The 22,276-nt window shown below is 44.3% G+C and overlaps 1 protein-coding gene and 1 pseudogene across 8 annotated transcripts in view; both read left to right on the top strand.

The window, feature by feature from the left end:
- LOC308555968 (protocadherin alpha-C2) overlaps positions 1–22,276 on the top strand; it is a gene marked incomplete at its 5' end in the record, with an annotated part of 195,225 nt that overhangs the window by 41,359 nt on the left and 131,590 nt on the right. The window contains one exon of one of the 7 annotated variants that reach the window (XM_081134806.1): positions 1,041–3,440. The exons of 4 other annotated variants lie outside the window; for them this stretch is intronic. In XM_081134806.1, the coding sequence (XP_080990932.1) occupies positions 1,041–3,440 (2,400 nt within the window). Of the gene's footprint in view, positions 1–1,040; positions 3,441–7,651; positions 10,109–22,276 lie in introns of those variants that run through there. 2 more of the 7 variants (XM_081134803.1, XM_081134808.1) reach the window with 2 other exon arrangements.
- Positions 14,478–17,028, top strand: LOC308555575 (protocadherin alpha-10 pseudogene; annotated as a pseudogene). Its single transcript has one exon. The product of its transcript is annotated as a protocadherin alpha-10 pseudogene (transcript).

The raw sequence follows: 22,276 nt of genomic DNA, 5'->3' as shown, positions 1-22,276 counted from the left end.
AATTAGTTTCACAGAAAATGCTGTTATTCTCTTTTTCCATATTACTTGCGTTTATGTAAGGATTTTAAATATGTTTATTTTATTACTGAAAATATTGTGATTATATGTCAGTCTTAGTCTCACACATCTGGATTGCTGGGGACTTGAGTAAAAGCCATATTGATGCTTTACTTAAGTTTTAAAAATTAGAAATCTTCGGTTAGGGCCAAGTTCATGAAATACTCTTGCCTCCCAAGAAAACCTACAAGGTAAAGCATGCTGGCTAATGCATATGTTATGAAGTCTTTTCTGATAGTAAGAAAGGATTTCTTTGTTGCTCCAAAATAAATAGAATAAAAGGTCAGTGATAAGCATCTCTACAGAGATTCCAATGACATATGTTAAGACAGATTTTATCAAATGGTGCTTTTAAAATCACCGTCATCTATGAGGCTATTTCAAGTATGCCAGGATCTTGAGTGAGGGGAGGAGCACAAAATATTTGAAAACTCTTTACGATTGAGAATTGCCAATGGATGAATTCAAAGGAGAGCGCTATCACCTACTATTGAGGCATTTAAGGTGAATAAGTAAAGTAGTAACTTTTAAGGTGAATAAGTAAAGTAGTAACTTTTAAGGTATACATATCAATATTTAAAATATTGGGAAGAGATTTCTTTCTTTATGAAAAAAGAGACCCCCCTGTGGAACCAAATTAATGTAAGGAGCCAGACGTTATAAATGCCTCTGCGACTGATAAAGGTTAAGATCCACTATTAAGTAGAAGAGGGGAGAAGAAAATACTCACTGGATTAAAAGAACCCCCATTATAGCGGAGGTCAGTGAATCCAATAATCATTACCCTTTAGAGCCGCATGATGTCGCTGTCTACAAAGAAGTTCTGTCTAGGCAGGCCCCGGACTTCCTCGCTAGTCCCGCATCCGTCTCTAAACACTGCGCAATGGCGGAGGCAGCGGAATTGGATTAAAGACTCCAGGCGATGCAGTAGTTCCTTTTTGTATCAAACAAGCTCTTTGATAGCAATAAAACCAGTACTTGACATGGTGTTTTTTTGGCGTGGAGGCCCGGAAGCCCGGTGTCTGCTGCTCTCGCTTCTGCTCCTCGCAGCCTGGGAGGCTGGGGTCAGCCAGGTCCGCTACTCGGTCCCCGAGGAGGCCAAGCACGGCGCCTTCGTGGGCCGCATCGCGCAGGACCTGGGGCTGGAGCTGGCGGAGCTGGTGCCGCGCCTGTTCCGGGTGGCGCCCAAAGGCCGCGGGGACCTTCTGGAGGTGAATCTGCAGAATGGCATTTTGTTCGTGAATTCTCGGATCGACCGAGAGGAGCTGTGCGGGCGCAGCGCGGAGTGCAGCATCCACCTGGAGGTGATCGTGGAGAGGCCGCTGCGGGTTTTCCACGTGGAGGTGGAGGTGACGGACATTAACGACAACCCGCCCGTGTTCCCTGTAAAGGAGCAAAAGCTGTTTGTTTCAGAATCCAGATTGCAAGATTCTCGGTTTCCGCTAGAGGGTGCTTGGGATGCAGATATTGGAGCTAACTCCGTTTTAAGCTATAAACTCAGTTCCAGTGAACATTTCAGGCTGGATGTGAAAACAAACAGCGATGACAGTACACAAGTTGGGCTCGTGTTAAGGAAATCTTTGGACCGAGAGGACACTGCCCAGCATAACTTACTGCTCGTGGCCACTGATGGAGGCAAACCTGAGCTCACCGGCACTGCTCAGCTTCTGGTCACGGTGCTGGACGTGAACGACAATGCCCCCACTTTCCAAGAGTCTGACTATGAAGTAAGAATATTCGAAAACTCGGGCCCCGGAGCAACCGTTATCAGACTGAATGCTTCTGACCCCGACGAAGGAGCCAACCAGGAGATTTATTATTCTTTCAATAGCCTTGTTCCACCCATGATTGTTGATCAGTTTAGCATAGATCCCGATAGTGGAGAGATAACAGTTCGAAAGAATTTGGATTTTGAAAAAGTGAATTCCTATAAAATCCGCATTGACGCCACGGACAGAGGCCACCCACCCATGGCAGGTCATTGTATAGTTTTGGTAAAAGTCTTAGATATGAATGATAATGCGCCTCAGATTTCCTTGACTTCATTGTCCCTTCCGGTCAGGGAGGACGCTCCCCTCGGTAGTGTGATCGCCTTGATCAGTGTGTCGGACCGCGATTCCGGTGCCAACGGACAGGTGACCTGCACCCTGTCACCCCATGTTCCCTTCAAGCTGGTGTCCACCTTCAAGAATTACTATTCGCTGGTGCTGGACGGTGCCCTGGACCGCGAGAGCGTGGCGGACTATGCTGTGGTGGTGACCGCGCGGGACGGGGGCTCGCCTTCGCTGTCGGCCACCGCCAGCGTGTGCGTGGAGGTGGCCGACGTGAACGACAACGCGCCGGAGTTCGCGCAGCGCGAGTACACGGTGTTCGTGAAGGAGAACAACCCGCCCGGCTGCCACATCTTCACGGTGTCGGCGCGCGACCGGGACGCGCAGGAGAACGCGCTGGTGTCCTACTCGCTGGTGGAGCGGCGGGCGGGCGAGCGCGCGCTGTCGAGCTACGTGTCCGTGCACGCGGAGAGCGGCCGCGTGTACGCGCTGCAGCCCCTGGACCGCGAGGAGCTGGAGCTGCTGCAGTTCCAGGTGAGCGCGCGCGACGCGGGCGCGCCGCCTCTGGGCAGCACCGTGACGCTGCAGGTGTTCGTGCTGGACGAGAACGACCACGCGCCCGCGCTGCTGCCGCCCGGGGCGGGCGGCGGGGCGAGCGGGCCGAGCGAGCTGGTGTGGCGGTCGGTGGGCGCGGGCCAGGTGGTGGCGAAGGTGCGCGCGGTGGACGCGGACTCGGGCTACAACGCGTGGCTGTGTTACGAGCTGCAGGCGGCGGCGGGCGGCGCGCGCAGCCCGTTCCGCGTGGGGCTGTACACGGGCGAGATCAGCACGACGCGCGCCCTGGACGAGTCGGACGCGCCGCGCCAGCGCCTGCTGGTGCTGGTGAAGGACCACGGCGAGCCGGCGCTGGTGGCCACGGCCACCGTGCTGCTGTCGCTGGTGGACGGCGGCCAGGCGCCCAAGGCCTCTGTGTCGGCGTCTGCGGGCGCCGCGGGCTCGGAGGCGGCGCTGGTGGACGTGAACGTGTACCTGATCGTCGCCATCTGCGCGGTGTCCAGCCTGCTGGTGCTCACGCTGCTGCTGTACACGGCCGTGCGGTGCTCGGCGGCGCCGAGCGGGGGCGCGTGCGGGCCGGGGCAGCCCAGGCTGGTGTGCCCGGGCGCGGGGGGCAGCTGGTCGGCCTCGCAGCAGAGGCGGCCGCGGGTGTGCTCTGGGGAGGGCGCGCCCAAGACGGACCTCATGGCCTTCAGCCCCAGCCTTCCTCCTCCAGGTCCCCCTGGATCTGTAGTTGCAACGGGAGATCCAGAAGCTTCTTTTGACTCCTCTGCGAAGGTAGGTTGCTCTTATATTTTATTTATGAATATATATTTTTAGTTCTAGAAAATATTCTTATTATATAGTACATTTAAACAGTTTTGCATATTTATTTTTATTCATCTGGCTCATTTAAAATTTTATTGCTAGAAAGTAAATACCTTAAGTTTATAACTACTGTTTGCTTGTTTCCACTTCCAGTAGAAAATCATTATACACCATACATTGAACAATTATTCATTAGGTGCTGAATTACTTTTTTTAAAAAAATCCTCACTAGAGGATATATTTAAAAAAATGACTTCAGAGAGAGGAAGGGAGAAATAGAGAAACATTCACGTGTGAGAGAAACACCCATTAGGTGCCTCTCCCTGTATCCCGTAGGCTTCTGGGCTTTGTCTGGACCTGCAAGCCCACAGAGAATCAAGCCAGTGGAACCTATCACCTTTCCAGAAAATACTCCTTCTTTCATTTAATACCTGTTATGGGAGTCATATTGAATCACTAAAGCTGTGATGTCAGTGTACCTGAAAACTATTTGGTGAAAATAAATTTAATTGTTACACATTAAGTGAACTTCAACACCACTCTATCATTTATTAATTTCTAAGGTATGGATAATATTTTAGCTTAATAGCACTGGTTATCAGAAACCTCGTTGCAGAAACACGTAGTAACTGTTACCTAGTGAACTCTGTAATTTTCTACCTTTCTGTGGATGGAGAATTTCTAGAGACATGGTTGGTCAGCACTACTCAGTGTTTATACCTTCAGTGAGTAACCTCCAGGATACACCTGAAAACAGTTGCTTTAGCTTTAGGAATCTAATTCTAACAATAAATGTTACAAATATAATTCTTATCAAAACTGTGTAAAACATGTTTCTCTATGCCTGACAATGTAGATCATAAGAAAATGTTGATTGAGAATCTTTTCTACACTTAGAAAATTTATTGAAATTCATATTTTATCTGATATTGGACAAAATACTTCCTGACTGGTATTTTCTTTCTTCAAGAAGACTTTCTCAGATTGAAAATTTCTGGTAATGATATAATGCTTGGACATGAAAGATCTACTATGTTCTACAGTTTCAGTTCTCTTGAAATTTATAGTTTGGAGCTTAAAAAATTACCTCTACCAGCTTATATGAGTATTTACTTTTTCTTTAATATTCCAAAAGACAGAAATCTGGATATCTGATGGTGTAGCTGTAAATATAAATTTCAAGTCAGTGGTTCTTCATACTCTATTGGTAGCTCAAGTCGGTGGTTCTTCATACTCTATTGGTAGCTCAAGCATTTGTTTTCTAATTTATATTTTTAAAACTTCCTTTGTACTTCTGTGGAGTTTTTGTGATGTGATTAATATTTCTATTCAGCTATTTTATTTTTTATTTTGTTAGGTATTTTACAAGGTATTCATTAATTAGAAACTCAGTGGAGAAAGATCAGAGTGGCTTTGAGAATAGAGCCACAATAGTATAACCATGAAAATGAAAGTAAGATTAAATATTTCAGTTATTTTTAAAATTTCATTCTGTAGAACACATGTTTGGCATATGCTACAGAACAATCTGTTTTTTATTTTAATTCCTTTAAAACTTGAATAGTCTCTGAATTTCTGTGGTAAAACCTGTCTATGTCTATCAGCACAATTCACCTAAAATCTAGACTTAAACCTTCACATATCTCTGTCCTTGAGCTTCCCCCCCCCCCCCCCGATTCCATATGCTACTTGAACTTGGGCTGAGGTATTTGAATATGTTATATTGATTAAGAAGTGGTACAGATGTCATCCACTTAAAAAACCCCACCTTTAATTGCTTAGAGCTAGTATTATTATTAAGTACTTAGTCTATCTTCTATAAAAATACATTTAATTCTTTATTACTGATGACCATGTTGACATAATTGGTAATTTAGTCCTTTATAGTAATTTTTATTCTCTCCCAGAATATGGGCTGTCACCATATGTAAATTTTCAGAGGATAAGTGAACATCTATCTTATCAGTCATCAGGAAGTATGAGTACATTGGGATTCAGGAAGGTTAGGATTCAAAACAGCCGGGCAGTTAAAAATATGGAGGTACTGTGCCCAATAACTGTCTCCCTGTGCTTCTGTAGGTAGCATTCCCCAACTCAAGCTAGAATCATGAAAGCAACAGTGAAGCTCCTGTATGCCAGTTCCTAGGTTGGAGTTTCTAGATAGAGTTGACTAAGTTATGAGCCAATCTCAGACACTTTTGTGACTAAACAGGGCACTATAAATAAGTATATAAGACCACAGCATTAATAAAGCATATTCCAGGCAAACTGGTGTCTGTGGTCAACCATTTATTAAATCTGATCATGCTAACTGCATTAGCAGCACCTGAAGGCCTTCTGGTTCCCATACTCCACCTCAGAATTTCTGTAATAAGAGGTACTAGCAAATTTGCATATTAACAAGTACCTTGGGTGACTTTTATCCAACTAAAGTTTTAGATCCAATAGCCCTATAAGATGCTTGGCAAAGCAAGTTCCTATTATATGTTGGGATGTAATTTAGCTACCCCTACTTTTTATTTATTATTGGAAATTTATTTTCAGACATTTATGCACATTAACAGGAATGAAGTTAGGTTTATGTAATTACCTTGCATTGAATGATTAATCGATGATAAACTTATTTTGAGACTCCAGATAGTAGCTCAAAATGAACATTGGTATTGTGGATGGATGGATAACTCATTACATTTTAATTTATGCTTTATAAGAAAGTAACTCTTAAAATCAGCATTTGAATGGACTTTGGCAACAGAGTCATTTTAAATGAGTGGAGAAGTATAAAAACAGAATTTAGTAGCACACATGTCAATGAACCCAGTAACCCTCATTCCCATCAGTTTTCTTATTCATAAATGTTGCTCTATTTTCAGCTTTAAATAACAACTAAAAGAGTTCAAAATTATTGATCTGTTAAAAGTGTCTCTTTTTATAAATCATAACATCATTAAAGTAAAGAAACTAATCTTGGACAAGACCAAAGGTCTTATTAAGCTTTCCTTTTTTTTTGCGGGGGGGGGGAGAGAAACTTTAAGTTTTTTCAGTAGCATACATATATTATTGGAGAACTTAAGTTACTGAATATTTGATTCCAAGAAAATATTTTTATGGCAGATGTTGATGAAAAATTGCCGACACTGATAAAACTATTAGATAATTCCAAAACTGTATATTTGAGGTATTTGAACAGCTTAAGTATAACAATGATAAAAGTAGTTGTCTATGAAAGTGGAAATCATACATTTTTGAGTCATTTTAATTATAATAATAATTCAGTTTCTTTTTGCCCATTTACTAGGGATTTGCATTAGCAATGCACAGAGATTGTTGTTATTCACAAAAGAGACATAATGTGAGACTTTGACAGCCCATAGAGATACAAATATGTAAAATCAGAATGACTGTCCAAAGGACACGGCCCTTGGTGGGAGCGACAACTGGGCCTTCCTGGGCTTCATGTGCATCGCACCCTCTGACCTGGGCAGCATCAAGGGGGGCTTCTCCTTTCCGCCCAAGCTGCGCTCCCCCAGGCACTTCCACAGCAGCTCCCCTCTCCCCACCAGCCCCCTGAAGTTCTCACCTTTTGAGGGGTTCTGGCCCACCCTGACCCATGGAGCTCCCTCTACCTCCTCTCCTGCCCCAGCTCCTGCCACCACCACCTGGCCACCACCACCTTGGAGCACTGTCCTCCTCCCAGTCTGACCCCCCTCAGGGACCAAAAAATCGAAGATGGGCTGTGAGTGCCCTGGGTGCTAGTAGGGGGGAGGACTGCTCTTGAGACTCCTCTCTGCAGGCTGGGAGGGCAGCGGGACCCTGGGGTCGCCTAGGAGTACTGGAGGGAGTGTGTGAGAGCTTGAGTCTGTGTTGGGAGTGGCTGTGCCCCTGAATCATGCGCGCGAAGGGTTGGCTGCAGGCCACGGGGGCCGGTGGTGGGCCCTCCCACACCTGAACTGTGCCCTTGCCGAATTAAAGTATCAAATCATGGAGGGGAAAAAGATTTGAGTAAAAGAGAAGTTAACTAATAGAATTGTACTTACACATTAAGCCACCGGATGTCGCTGTCCTCCACAAAATGGGTTTTTAGAACAAAGGCGCAATCCTGTGTGTCTCAAGGACTAGGAAGGAGCTTCATTCTGAGATCGCAGCGACTTCGATAAAATTGAATGTAAGGAGTTCAGAGCCTGTGAGTCCTCCAGACCGCTGGCCGCTTCATGGATTTGTAAAACGGGGGAAAGGTACGTATAATGTTGGTCTTCAGACCCAGCGACCTGAGAACCGGGCGCCTGCTGCTTTCGCTTTTACTCCTCGCAGCCTGGGAAACGGGGAGCGGCCAGGTCCGCTACTCGGTCCCCGAGGAGGCCAAGCACGGCGCCTTCGTGGGCCGCATCGCGCAGGACCTGGGGCTGGAGCTGGCGGAGCTGGTGCCGCGCCTGTTCCGGGTGGCGCCCAAAGGCCGCGGGGACCTTCTGGAGGTGAATCTGCAGAATGGCATTTTGTTCGTGAATTCTCGGATCGACCGCGAGGAGCTGTGCGGACGGAGCGCGGAGTGCAGCATCCACCTGGAGGTGATCGTGGAGAGGCCGCTGCGGGTTTTCCACGTGGAGGTGGAGGTGACGGACATTAACGACAACCCGCCGGTGTTCTCCGTCTCAGAGCAAAAGCTCTCAATCCCGGAACTGCGACTGCTTGACTCTCGATTTCCACTAGAAGGCGCATCTGATGCGGATGTTGGACAAAACGCAATGCTCACGTACAGACTCAGTCCCAACGAGTTTTTCGTTCTTGATATTATAAACAAGAAAGACAAAGGCAAATTCCCGGTACTTGTTCTACGAAAACTGCTGGATCGTGAAGAAAATCCTCAGCTTTTGTTGTTATTAACGGCAACTGATGGAGGCAAACCTGAGCTTACTGGATCTGTTTCTCTGCTGATCCTGGTGTTGGATGCCAATGATAATGCCCCCGTATTTGACCGGTCTATTTATGAAGTGAAGATGTATGAAAATACACCGAACCAAACATTAGTAATATGGCTAAATGCTTCCGATGCGGATGAAGAAATAAACAAGGAATTGATGTACTCATTTAGCTCTTTGGTTACACCCAGCATAAGAAGGAAATTTCTAATGAACGAAAGGACAGGAGAAATAAGAGTAAATGACGCTATCGACTTTGAGGACAGTAACACTTACGAAATTCATGTAGATGTTACAGATAAAGGAAACCCACCTATGGCTGGTCACTGCACCGTGCTAGTGGAAATCCTGGATGAAAATGACAATTCACCGGAGGTGGTTGTCACTTCACTGTCTCTCCCGGTGCTAGAGGATGCTCAGGTGGGCACCGTCATCGCCTTGATCAGCGTGTCTGACCGTGACTCTGGCGCCAACGGGCAGGTGACCTGCACCCTGTCACCCCATGTTCCCTTCAAGGTGGTGTCCACCTTCAAGAATTACTATTCACTGGTGCTGGACGGCGCCCTGGACCGCGAGAGCATGGCGAACTATGAACTGGTGGTGACCGCGCGGGACGGGGGCTCGCCTTCGCTGTCGGCCACAGCCAGCGTGTCCGTGGAGGTGGCCGACGTGAACGACAACGCGCCGGAGTTCGCGCAGCGCGAGTACACGGTGTTCGTGAAGGAGAACAACCCGCCCGGCTGCCACATCTTCACGGTGTCGGCGCGCGACCGGGACGCGCAGGAGAACGCGCTGGTGTCCTACTCGCTGGTGGAGCGGCGGGCGGGCGAGCGCGCGCTGTCGAGCTACGTGTCCGTGCACGCGGAGAGCGGCCGCGTGTACGCGCTGCAGCCCCTGGACCGCGAGGAGCTGGAGCTGCTGCAGTTCCAGGTGAGCGCGCGCGACGCGGGCGCGCCGCCTCTGGGCAGCACCGTGACGCTGCAGGTGTTCGTGCTGGACGAGAACGACCACGCGCCCGCGCTGCTGCCGCCCGGGGCGGGCGGCGGGGCGGGCGGGCCGAGCGAGCTGGTGTGGCGGTCGGTGGGCGCGGGCCAGGTGGTGGCGAAGGTGCGCGCGGTGGACGCGGACTCGGGCTACAACGCGTGGCTGTGTTACGAGCTGCAGGCGGCGGCGGGCGGCGCGCGCAGCCCGTTCCGCGTGGGGCTGTACACGGGCGAGATCAGCACGACGCGCGCCCTGGACGAGTCGGACGCGCCGCGCCAGCGCCTGCTGGTGCTGGTGAAGGACCACGGCGAGCCGGCGCTGGTGGCCACGGCCACCGTACTGCTGTCGCTGGTGGACGGCGGCCAGGCGCCCAAGGCCTCTGTGTCGGCGTCTGCGGGCGCCGCGGGCCCCGGGGCGGCGCTGGTGGACGTGAACGTGTACCTGATCGTCGCCATCTGCGCGGTGTCCAGCCTGCTGGTGCTCACGCTGCTGCTGTACACGGCCGTGCGGTGCTCGGCGGCGCCGAGCGGGGCCGCGTGCGGGCCGGGGCAGCCCAGGCTGGTGTGCCCGGGCGCGGGGGGCAGCTGGTCGGCCTCGCAGCAGAGGCGGCCGCGGGTGTGCTCTGGGGAGGGCGCGCCCAAGACGGACCTCATGGCCTTCAGCCCCAGCCTTCCTTCGTGTCCAGTACCAAAGGCTGAAGATGAAGAACAACCTATTGGAGGGAACCCCTCTAGGAAGGTGGGTATTACTTTTAATTTTCATATTTTGTTTTGGGAATACTTTATTTCACCACTTTTCCTTTCATACACATGTCTTGGAATATCTTCATTCTTTGTATAGCGTATTTCTAAAATACCTTAAATATATCTGGAAATACCTATTGGGACATAGTTTATTTTCAAAGTTTATTTTATATTTTGTCTGGTGTATTCTTTGCATGAACTTTTGCTTGATATGTCAATTTAAAAAATTTGCCATTTATCCTGAAATATTTATATATTTAATACAAATATTTAATGTGGTTGTAGGTTTTTAAAAGAAGCCTTTATGCCTTAGGCGGTGTTCCTCAGTGGTTAGATCGTGGCCCAGGGACTCAGTTCCAGCCAAGGGCAGTCCTGGCTGCAGGCTCTGCCCAGGTTGAGGCTCCCTCCGGAGGCAACCAGTCGATCTCTCTCTCTTTCCCCTCCACTCTCTCAGAAAAGCAATGGAAAAAATATCCTCGGTCAGGATTAAAAAATAACAATAAAAAATAAGCCATTATCTTTTTTTAATGTTACAGATGTAGGATTAATACTTTAATTCACAAGTTTACTTATTTTTCCAAATCTAAAGTTTAAAATGACCCTGTTACAGTCACACAAAAAATGACCTAATACATTTTCTTCATGGTAAAATTGTACTTTTTGCTCCCTAAGTAAAGAATGGGTGTAGTGTAACATAACTTATAATGCATAATAGATCTTCAATATTCAATGTTCATACTTTATTTATTTTTAAAAAATATATCTTTATTGATTTTAAAGAGAGGAAAGGAGAGGGAGAAAGAGAGAGGAGAAACATCAATGATGAGAGAGTCATTGATTGGCTGCCCCCTGCACGCCCCTGACTGGGGCTCAAGCCCGCAACCCGGGCATGTGCCCTGACCAGGAATCGAACCCCAATCGCCTGGATGCTAGGTTGATGCTCAACTGTTGAGCCACACAGACTGAGCCATACTTTATTCTTAACATTCCAGTATGATGACTGGAAGTTCATTCATAAGAATGTTCCAATCTATAGAATTGTGTTTTAAGCTTTTAAAATGTTTTTATTTTATTTCGGTGTGGTGATACCTGTGTCAGTGTGTATTGCTTATTTTAGCAGCAGAAAAAGTTTCAGTTATTTATATAATTTTACACAGTAGCCTTTATCTTCTCATTCGTCAGAATGAGGCACTGCTGGTGGTAGTCAAATATTAGCTCTTTCACTTTGAGAAAGGAGTCATGATTATGTTTACTAATGGAGAGCATTTGAAAATCACCTTTAATTTTAGGAGATTGAAAAGGATTACTTTCATCCAAATTAATATTAGAAGTTTGAAGAGAAAATGGAAGTATCTTCTTAGAATGTTTTCTACTGCTCTGATATCATACAGTGCAATTTCATCATCTTAAACAGGGTGGTGCTGGGTAATGTAGGCTTTGAAATGCAAAACATTTAAATGGCATGGTGGCCAACACTACCGTATTAATTGCACCTTTCTGAAACTGGTTGTTACCCACTATCTAGAATTTTATTTTAAAATTTTTATTAATTTCAGTGTTACCAAATAGCAATGCAACTCATTTATATTCTTGACTGTGGTTTTTAGCAATTATTTTCTCCTTTCAGTATGCAGATTAAATTTTCCCTCTATGTGCTTCATACATAGCTTCTAAAGAAAACCTGATATCTCTATTGAAGTTTAGGAACACAAAAAAGAATTGTGGCAAGACATTAAGAATGGCATTGCCTTCAATATTAATATTTTCCATGGCCAGTCTCCAACTTTTAGAGATTGTAGATGGTAAGCTATGCAGAGCATTTCAGTTCGTGTATAGAATTCATCCTCTTATACCTGCCCCCTCTCTCAGACCTTTACATCAGTGTGCCCTCTGCAGAAAAGCCGTGTCTAAAAGATAACTCCTGATGTGAGCTATTAATGGAACATAGAATTATGTGTTTACCGATTTAGTGCTATTGATTTTATTTTGCCTTCTCCTGGACATGTTTCCTTTAAAAACACAAGTATTCATAAAATATTAACATAACAAGTTAGGATTTTTATCCTGCAGCATAAAAATCTTAAAATCTATGGAGAAGGAAGGGCAGAAAGGAGAGGAAATGAGGAGATGGTTCAGAATGAGAAGCTGAGAGACAGCAAAGACAAATTTTCCTGATTCTAGTTTGATAGTGTCTTCCTCTGGCTCTATTATAGACATAACTATTCTTTAAAACTTTGTGAACATTTGTGAACAGTTAGTTTCTTCCATTCAATGAAGAATGATTGAATTTTCAGAATAAAAACGTAAGTTTTCTCAAATCAAGGAATGCTTTTAGCCCAGCCAGGCGTGGCTCAGCGGTTGAGCATAGACCTAGGATCCCAGGCAATCAGGGTTCGATTCCCAGTCAGGGCACATGCCTGGGTTGCGGTCTGCAGCCGATCAATGCCTCTCATCATTGATGTTTCTATCTCTCTCTCCCCCTCTCCCTTCCTCTCTCTGAAATCAATAAAGATATATTTTTTAAAAAAGGATTGCTTTTAACATTGTTGCCAAAAGAAATTAATTTCTTTTAAAACTATAGAATCTTATTTTTATAATCACTATCAACTTGCTCTTTATTAGATGGTATTAAATGAAGTTAATCAGGAATACTCTTTAGCTCTGGTGGCATAGGATTTTTGATAGTCTTTTTCAAGATGAGTAATGAACCCTTAGCTTTATTGACATACTATAGTTACTTAGCTATATGATGGCCTTGGAATTTGGGGCTTTAAAAACTATCTTTAATAAATTCTTAATTTATGAAGCAACCCTTTAAACCAAAAGTGGAACAGTCCTTCAGCATGGAGTCATTCCCAAGGGACTAAATTACTTCAATCAGCAAACAAGGTTTATTTCTTAGTCATGCCGTTTTCTGAATTTAGTCCCTGTCATGTGCTATAGTTTTTCTTGCTCTTCTTTAGGCCAATATGTTGGTCTTGAATTTATGGTTTCCATGATTTAAAAAAGAATTAGAAATAGTTTGAATTATAAGTCTTTGACATAGATTCACTGACTCAGCATTTTAAAAAGTGTTTCGAATGAAGACTGTACTTTTACATAAAACCTTAGATTCCCTTGGGTATCCACTTACAATTTTTTTTTAGTAGAAAAATTTGGGATTTTCCCAATGGCTGCCATCTTAGCATAAGGATTTCAAATATTGGGTAGTGGTTCCTTAACAGCCTTGAGAAGGAGTAAAACATTTTTCTTTTAAAAAAGACAACAGTGATAAACTTTACTGCAATTGATAACCATTATGAAAATCTCAATATATATATTTTTGTATTGGAGATGAAAACAGGAAATTAAAATTGAATGAATGAATGAGACTCAATACCCTTTATATCATGGTCTCCTTAAGCCAGTTCTGGAATAATATGGGTATAAAGAAACAGACAAATATAACATGAATTACTGATGCAGTGGTGTGTGTGTGTGTGTGTGTGTTTATTAGCAAGAGGTTATCTTTAAAAGTAGCAATGGGTGTCATGCAAATTGTCCTTCAGGTTGGAAGCAACAACATTCATCCATAGCAGACACAGGAATTGGAGAAAAGGTTTAAAATGAGACAAAGTTAAGTATACTTTGTGTTTCCAGAAGCCAGTACTTTTGGTAAATTCATTAACATGAAAGCAATTAAATCTTTGGATCAACTGATGAGTAGCTTATATATTTAGTACTGATTCGAAATGCCATTATGTTAAAGAGGTAACTTAGAGAACTTGCATCTTGAGTTATCCTCTACACAACTGGACTAAATGTTTAGAATAATTTAACATTGTGTAAGGGTTAAGCATTGGAAAATTAAAGAATATTAGCAATGGAGTAAAATTAATAAGAAACCATTCCAAAATGATCATTTCTAAAAGTCTAAAACAACAGTATCGCCAGTAACCTACAACATGGAGTTTTCACCTTCATGTACTTGATAATGTGATTGCGCGGTAGTACATTCTCCTAGATGTCTCTATGCAAGGTAAAACTTTTTGGAATTCTAATTTGTAAGACAAAACCACCTTGAGTTAGTGGTCACACACAAGGAATATATAAAAAATTAAAGGCCCACAAAGAAAAACATGAACCAATACGAAGGAATCGAGGAAGAAGCAATTAAGTCAAGGAAATACTAGTATAAATGCAGATGTTCTTCCATCGTGAGCCACGGGGTGTCGCTGTTCTCCAAGGAGAGGATTGTTTTAACAAAGAAAATTACGATGACTCCCAGAATCAGAAAGATTCTCCACCGTTCCGGAGCTTTAAAGACTATAAACACACCCATACTGTTAAGATCACCTGGGATCTCAGGAACGAAGACTCAAAAGAAAGATCGCAAAAGGACTACACCTTTCTACGCATGAAATTTTGATTTACTAACCGGGATCCAGGCATGGTGTTAGCTTCAGGATCAGGTGACGAGGGAGCCCGGCGCCTGCTGCTCTCGCTTCTGCTCCTCGCAGCCTGGGAAACGGGGAGCGGCCAGGTCCGCTACTCGGTCCCCGAGGAGGCCAAGCACGGCGCCTTCGTGGGCCGCATCGCGCAGGACCTGGGGCTGGAGCTGGCGGAGCTGGTGCCGCGCCTGTTCCGGGTGGCGTCCAAGGGCCGCGGGGATCTTCTGGAGGTGAATCTGCAGAATGGCATTTTGTTCGTGAATTCTCGGATCGACCGCGAGGAGCTGTGCGGGCGCAGCGCGGAGTGCAGCATCCACCTGGAGGTGATCGTGGAGAGGCCGCTGCGGGTTTTCCACGTGGAGGTGGAGGTGACGGACATTAACGACAACCCGCCGGTGTTCCCAGCGACACAAAGAAATCTGTTTATTTCCGAAAGTAGGGCTCTTGACTCTCACTTTTCACTAGAGGGCGCCTCCGATGCAGATATTGGCGTCAACGCTCTGCTCACCTACACACTGAGCCCCAGCGAGTATTTCTCTCTGGACGTACCGACCAGCGACGACCAGGTAAAACCTCTTCAGCTGGTACTAAAAAAACTTTTAGACAGAGAAGTCGCTTCGGAGCTTCTCTTGGTGCTTAAAGCAACAGATGGGGGCAAACCTGAGCTGACAGGTACTGTGGAGTTGCAGATCACAGTGCTGGATGCAAATGACAACGCCCCAGTGTTTGACCAAGCAGTCCAACGTGTAAAATTACTGGAAAATGCAGAGAATGGTACACTGGTCATTAAACTTAACGCCTCGGATTTGGACGAGGGTTCAAATAGCCATATTCTTTATTCCTTTGCAACTGGTGTCTCCTCTCATACAGAAACAACTTTTTGCATAGATTCAGCCAGTGGAGAAATAAAAGTAAATGGAAAAATAGATTTTGAAGAAACTAAATTATGGAAGCTTCAAATAGAAGCTGTTGATAAAGGAAATCCCCCAATGTTTGGTCACTGCACAATCTTGGTAGAAGTCTTGGACATCAATGATAATGCTCCGGAGTTACTAGTGACTTCGCTGTCGCTTTCCGTTCCCGAGGATGCTCCACTGGGCACCGTCATCGCCTTGATCAGTGTAACCGACCGTGATGCTGGTGTCAACGGGAAAGTGACCTGCTCACTAGCACCCCAAGTTCCCTTCAAGCTGGTGTCCACCTTCAAGAATTACTATTCGCTGGTGCTGGACGGCGCCCTGGACCGCGAGAGCGTGGCGGACTATGCTGTGGTGGTGACCGCGCGGGACGGGGGCTCGCCTTCGCTGTCGGCCACAGCCAGCGTGTCCGTGGAGGTGGCCGACGTGAACGACAACGCGCCGGAGTTCGCGCAGCGCGAGTACACGGTGTTCGTGAAGGAGAACAACCCGCCCGGCTGCCACATCTTCACGGTGTCGGCGCGCGACCGGGACGCGCAGGAGAACGCGCTGGTGTCCTACTCGCTGGTGGAGCGGCGGGCGGGCGAGCGCGCGCTGTCGAGCTACGTGTCCGTGCACGCGGAGAGCGGCCGCGTGTACGCGCTGCAGCCCCTGGACCGCGAGGAGCTGGAGCTGCTGCAGTTCCAGGTGAGCGCGCGCGACGCGGGCGCGCCGCCTCTGGGCAGCACCGTGACGCTGCAGGTGTTCGTGCTGGACGAGAACGACCACGCGCCCGCGCTGCTGCCGCCCGGGGCGGGCGGCGGGGCGGGCGGGCCGAGCGAGCTGGTGTGGCGGTCGGTGGGCGCGGGCCAGGTGGTGGCGAAGGTGCGCGCGGTGGACGCGGACTCGGGCTACAACGCGTGGCTGTGTTACGAGCTGCAGGCGGCGGCGGGCGGCGCGCGCAGCCCGTTCCGCGTGGGGCTGTACACGGGCGAGATCAGCACGACGCGCGCCCTGGACGAGTCGGACGCGCCGCGCCAGCGCCTGCTGGTGCTGGTGAAGGACCACGGCGAGCCGGCGCTGGTGGCCACGGCCACCGTGCTGCTGTCGCTGGTGGACGGCGGCCAGGCGCCCAAGGCCTCTGTGTCGGTGTCTGCGGGCGCCGCGGGCTCGGAGGCGGCGCTGGTGGACGTGAACGTGTACCTGATCGTCGCCATCTGCGCGGTGTCCAGCCTGCTGGTGCTCACGCTGCTGCTGTACACGGCCGTGCGGTGCTCGGCGGCGCCGAGCGGGGCCGCGTGCGGGCCGGGGCAGCCCAGGCTGGTGTGCCCGGGCGCGGGGGGCAGCTGGTCGGCCTCGCAGCAGAGGCGGCCGCGGGTGTGCTCTGGGGAGGGCGCGCCCAAGACGGACCTCATGGCCTTCAGCCCCAGTGTACCGCCTGGTTCTTCAGGGGATGGTGGAGAAGAACAGATTTGCGGGAATGTAAGTACAGTAATTCTGGGATATATTTGATGCCTGTTAATGTCAATCACATAGTAGTTCACCAACATGTTACTGTAAAGTTTGTTTTGGCCTTTCTGGTGCGGTGACTTATTTTAAGGCATACTAAAGTCCAACCATTTTTATTTCTTTTTACCAAGAGTCTTGGTGGACACACTAAGAATATTAGTTGGTAGAAATAATAATAGTAGTAATAGCAGTAAAGAAATAGATGGCTAAAGCTTCCTGTAAATGCATAAATTTAAGTCAGGAAGGAGGCTAGGGTCACTGATGAGAAATGGTGGGTGTGGGCAAGGCTCCAATCTTCAGCTTCTCAATATTGCAGCAAGTTCCTTCTTCCCATCCATTTTCTTATGCTAAATGGTGTCCTGCACTCATTATGTTTATGCGCTCAGAGTTACCATATTAATGCACAACTTTGTATTTAGTTAATTTGAATTCACACATGTTTAAATTCTTACCTTCCTATAATCCACAAGTTCACCTATTACTAATAGGCATGGGCTGGTGAGGTGGCCTCATTTTATAAACCATTTTGTTTCTTTATAATCAATGGCATGCTTCTTTTGAGTTAGTGGGTGGAGTTTCTCTTTGACTTTGGGGGTGATTTTACTTCTCTTTGTCTTTAATCCCCCCTTATTTCAAGCTCATTTTCTTCGTAGTCTTCAGTTGCTTTAGATAGATCATTTATTCTTTATTTCCTAATATAAGGTCTGTTTGCTCATTGCCTGTTGAATCCATTGCTGTTTTCCTTCAGATTAATTTATTGAGTTCCTCTACTTTATTTGGAAGATTTTTCTGAGCATTGATTATACTTATATTTCTTCCATTCATGGTACCTGCCATGAAGCTGTGTGGAAATATCTTAGGGTAGGAAAAGTTGTACTTCTTTGTGCTCTGAGTTTAAGAGAGTCTTCCCATGTATGGGCAATTGTGATGCTGGTGCCTGTTTCCACCAAGCCACTTGGTCTTCAAAATAATATTGCTTTAAATAACTTAAGGATAACAATTGTGGAACTTCCATTTGACACTTGGCACTAGTTCTTGACAATGGTGTTGTTGATTGCATTTCAGAATTTAACATTGTATACTTTAGATACATTTGATGCAAACGCTTTTTTGGCCCCAAAGCTATATTCATGTGAATTGTCTATAAAAAAGACAACAGATAACTTTTATTTAGAAGTGTAAGGGTGTGAATCAAATAAAGTGGAAGGTATTTTTTGTTCTTTTTGACTCCAGTATACAAATCAGAGACGTTTAATTGGATTGTTGGAGAAATAAATTATACATGTTAATTTACCTGTGGGAGGAGAACCATGTTACAGTAGGTAGGGTGAAGTTAATAGGAGTTCGGAGAAGGCATTAGTGGTCATTTTTTTGCCTAAAATGTAGGGCAATTTCCATGAAGATGAACTCTAGGAAATCTTCAGAAAAGGAAAAACCTGGCCCTAGTTATTGTACTGGAATTGTCTTTATCCTTAGCTATAGAACAGAGCAAGAGCAGACATTGGTCACTAACTATAATAAACCGCTATGATTTGAGCTATTTCTACTTGTTAGACATGGTGTCAATGTGAAGGGCTTACAATACATAATTTCATTTAATTCTTATAACAACGTTTAAATTGCATGTGACTATTCAAATTTTAAAGATGATCTAAGAGATGGTGTGATATCTGTCTTGTCCACTGCCATCCAGCTAGTATATGATAAATATATTCAAATGCATATCTTTTAGATTCCAGAACCATTCTTTTATTCACTGTAGATCTTTCTGCAGTAAATTTTTCTCTGATCAGGCATAGTTCTGGCTAGGAAAATCACAACTATGTACAGGTGAATCCTCCTCTGTTTTCCTAAGGAAAAAACCTTCATGATTATCTTCACGATTAATTTTGTGCAATGCCATAGGAATTAAGATGCTTATGTTGTTAAGTGACTTTTTTCTCTTAGGAGGTCATGATCATCGTTATCATTTGTGTTAATCAATCACACATTAAAATAGGCATTTACATTGTGCAACTGGTAAATAATTAAGAGTTGTCTTAAAAGGACTATCAATCAATTGTTCGGAAGTGATATGAATAAGAAGAATCATTTAGTGTATCAGAAAAATCAGAAGACTGTGCTTTGCATTGTTCTTGCAGAACACCAAAGACAAATGACACATATAAAAATGACTTCGTCCTTTTAACACTGTGAGTTTGGATAATGTTTTGGACAAATATAAGTGGTGATATGATTATTTCTAGGATGCAGAACATCAACAAGGATTCAATAAGTGTTCCCAAAATTGCACACTTCAATACAACTTTAATGGTATATATATTCTCCATGGAAATCTTTGAATGTATTTAGGTCTTTCAAGATTCAGTCTTATTCGGTCTTATTGTTGTCTGAGAGATTTGTGCCAACTGAACAAATACCCTGTGATCAAATAACTGTATATACTTGAATAAGCCATGATAGGGCAGAGTGAACATCACTGAGTATATCCTATAATTTTGTTACTACAACGTTGAATAGTACTTCTAATCTATTGATTTTGAATAACCTCCTGAGTTTCCAAGAATGACTTCAAGATTTATTTCTCTATGTTTTCAATAAGTAATAGTACTAGACATATCTTGAAATATTAATGGATGATGAGGACTAGTAGAACATTAAACCATGCACTCTAACATGACTAGCAGGGCATTCAGTTGGAACTTAAGGCTAACCAGATTGGTTTAGTAAGGGTCAGGCATAAAGTTCCTCAGTCTTTTCAATGATTTTACAAAATCAATTTATCAATGATATGGATGTGGCTTTTTTTCTTTTCTAAATCCTCACCCGAGGATGCCATTGCTTTTTTAGATAGAGTGGAAGGGAGGGAGAAGGAGAGAGAGATGTTGATTGGTTGCATCCCTCACACGCCCTGATCTCGGGCCAGGAACAGACCTGCAACCCTTCCCCTTGACCAGGAATTGAGCCAGAGACCCTTTGGTGAGTGGGCTGACTGAGCTCTAACCACTGAGCGACACTGGCCAGGGCTGATGTGGCTTTCTTGGCATTAGCTGGCTGCCAGATCTCAGGCCCACCCCAAAAGGTGTGTTCCAAACTAGCATGATCTCTTCTAAAGGGGCTGGTTGAGATGGTGATAGCGAAAATAACACAGCCAAAATGCAGAAGATGAATCATTGGTTCATACAACATATAAAACTCTTCTATTACTTGGTATTTGTCCAGTGTCACTTCATATGCTCTCAAAACACCACATTACTGGAAAGTAATTCTTAAGTAACTAACACCTGGTTAATTAGACATGTAATATCATCATTGCCCATGGGTAAACTTTCTCATGTCCATCTATCTACCTTTGAAGACTCCAAATTGCATATCATATCTCAGTCCCAGTTTCCATAGTGAAGTGGTTGAAGATCTGCTGCTTCTTTTCTCCAGAACAAATCTGACAGGCTTCAAATATCATGTTAAATTTACTGTTATCTAGTGTAATGTTATCTTTGGATTAGAGGCCCATATGACTGGTTGTTTTACAGATGTATAACATAATTCAATGTCATAAAAGGTGAGGAACCCTGGCCAGTGTGGCTAAGTGGTTAGAGATCAGTAGGCTTATTCACTGAAGGCTCTTGGGTTTGATTCTGGGTCAAGGGCAGGTACTTGGGTTGCAGGTTCCATCCCCTTGTGGGAGGCAACCAATCAATGTGTCTCACACCAATGTTTCTCTCTCTCTTCCATCTCCCTCCCTCCCTCCCTCCCTCCCTCCCTCCCTCCCTCCCTCCCTCCCTCCCTCCCTCCCCTCTCTCTAAAAATCAATAGAAAAATATCCTCAGGTGAGGATTAGCGAAAGAAAAACAAAAGATGATGAGCCTGCTTTAATAGGTTTTAAAGAAAGAATTTGCATTACTTTAATAAGAGTTCCAGCAGAATGATAATATCAGGAAAAGCATAAATTTGAAAAAAGTGGAACAAGATCTGAAATTAGAAATAGAATACAGGGTGGGGCAAAAGTAGCTTTACATCTGTTAAGTATGCAAAACACAGAGTTTATTCTTATATTATTTATTGTTATATTATTTTTTATACAAACAGCTGTAAACCTGCTTTTGCCTCACCCTGTATTTATCCACATGTGTGTATATTCAAGGAAAATAAAAATATTAGCACATAAATTAATATACTAGTGATTTTTTTCTTATGTCATTGCAATATTTTTAGATTGGAGATGAACCGTCTAAACTATACAACAAAATGCTCAAGCTAGAGTGATATATTCTGAGTCACTTCCTACTCTTCTACTTCCATTGTATGCTCTTCCCCCACCCTTATGTCCCAAGGCTATGTGAAAACAAAGGACATGTATCTAAATTACAACTTCAGGCAACAAAAACTCACATCAGTTATTTCCATTTTCTACTTAGTACTTTATGAAATTGAATTTCTACAAACACTGAAGTCATTTGCCATTTGGTTAGATTGTTTGATTGTTCATTATTTTTTTTTAGTGCACTATGAGGCATATAAAGGAGATACAATTAGAAATCATTTCTCTTGTTTTGGATAAACTTATCGTCTTAAACCAAAAGTTCTTTTAACAAGAAGCAGGTCATCTATTCTCATGAATATATCTTGACTAGATATACAAAAACCAATGTAGATGACTTGGAAATACCAATATGGTATAGACGTTTCCACGGTGATTTTTATTTCATTGAATGATAATGAAATTCATTGTAGAGTTGAAAGATGACTTTTGTCATATCATTGATACCATTACACTAATTGTCATTTTGATACCTCATATTATACTGTGAGCAATGCAACTTACATGAGAATTAAAAATTTACATGAAATACAAATTTAATTTACATCAATATACTTTTACCTTGTGAAATCTATGTTTTAAACTACCAAATTTGAAAATATATTTTTGGTTTTCTTATTGCTCTTTAATGGATATAAAGGTGTTTATAGTAAGATCACAATTTAATGTAAATAATAAAGAATCAGAACTAAGGAAAATGTGAGTAGGCAAGTGCACGTAGGTGGGAATACAATATGCAGGATTTAAAGACTAAATAGTTGTTATTAAAACTTTAATTTCATCCTGAGTCTCCTAGCAGTGAAAGTAACAAGGAAGACTAGAAGAAAAACAGTTTAAATTTGATAATATTTTTATATAAGGAAAAATATCTATAGGAAGTGTTTAACCATAGTTTTCCATAAAATTACACCTAGAATTTGTTTCTTTGTATATATGTAGATAAGTAAAAGAATCATTTTATAACTCAAAATCAAACATAGGAACAAAAATTTAAATTTGATGTTAGT

This window comes from Miniopterus schreibersii, assembly GCF_964146895.1.
Source record: "Miniopterus schreibersii genome assembly, chromosome: 4".
In the NCBI taxonomy this organism is placed as follows: Eukaryota; Metazoa; Chordata; class Mammalia; order Chiroptera; family Miniopteridae; genus Miniopterus; species Miniopterus schreibersii.
This window is presented reverse-complemented; position numbering and strand designations above follow the sequence as displayed.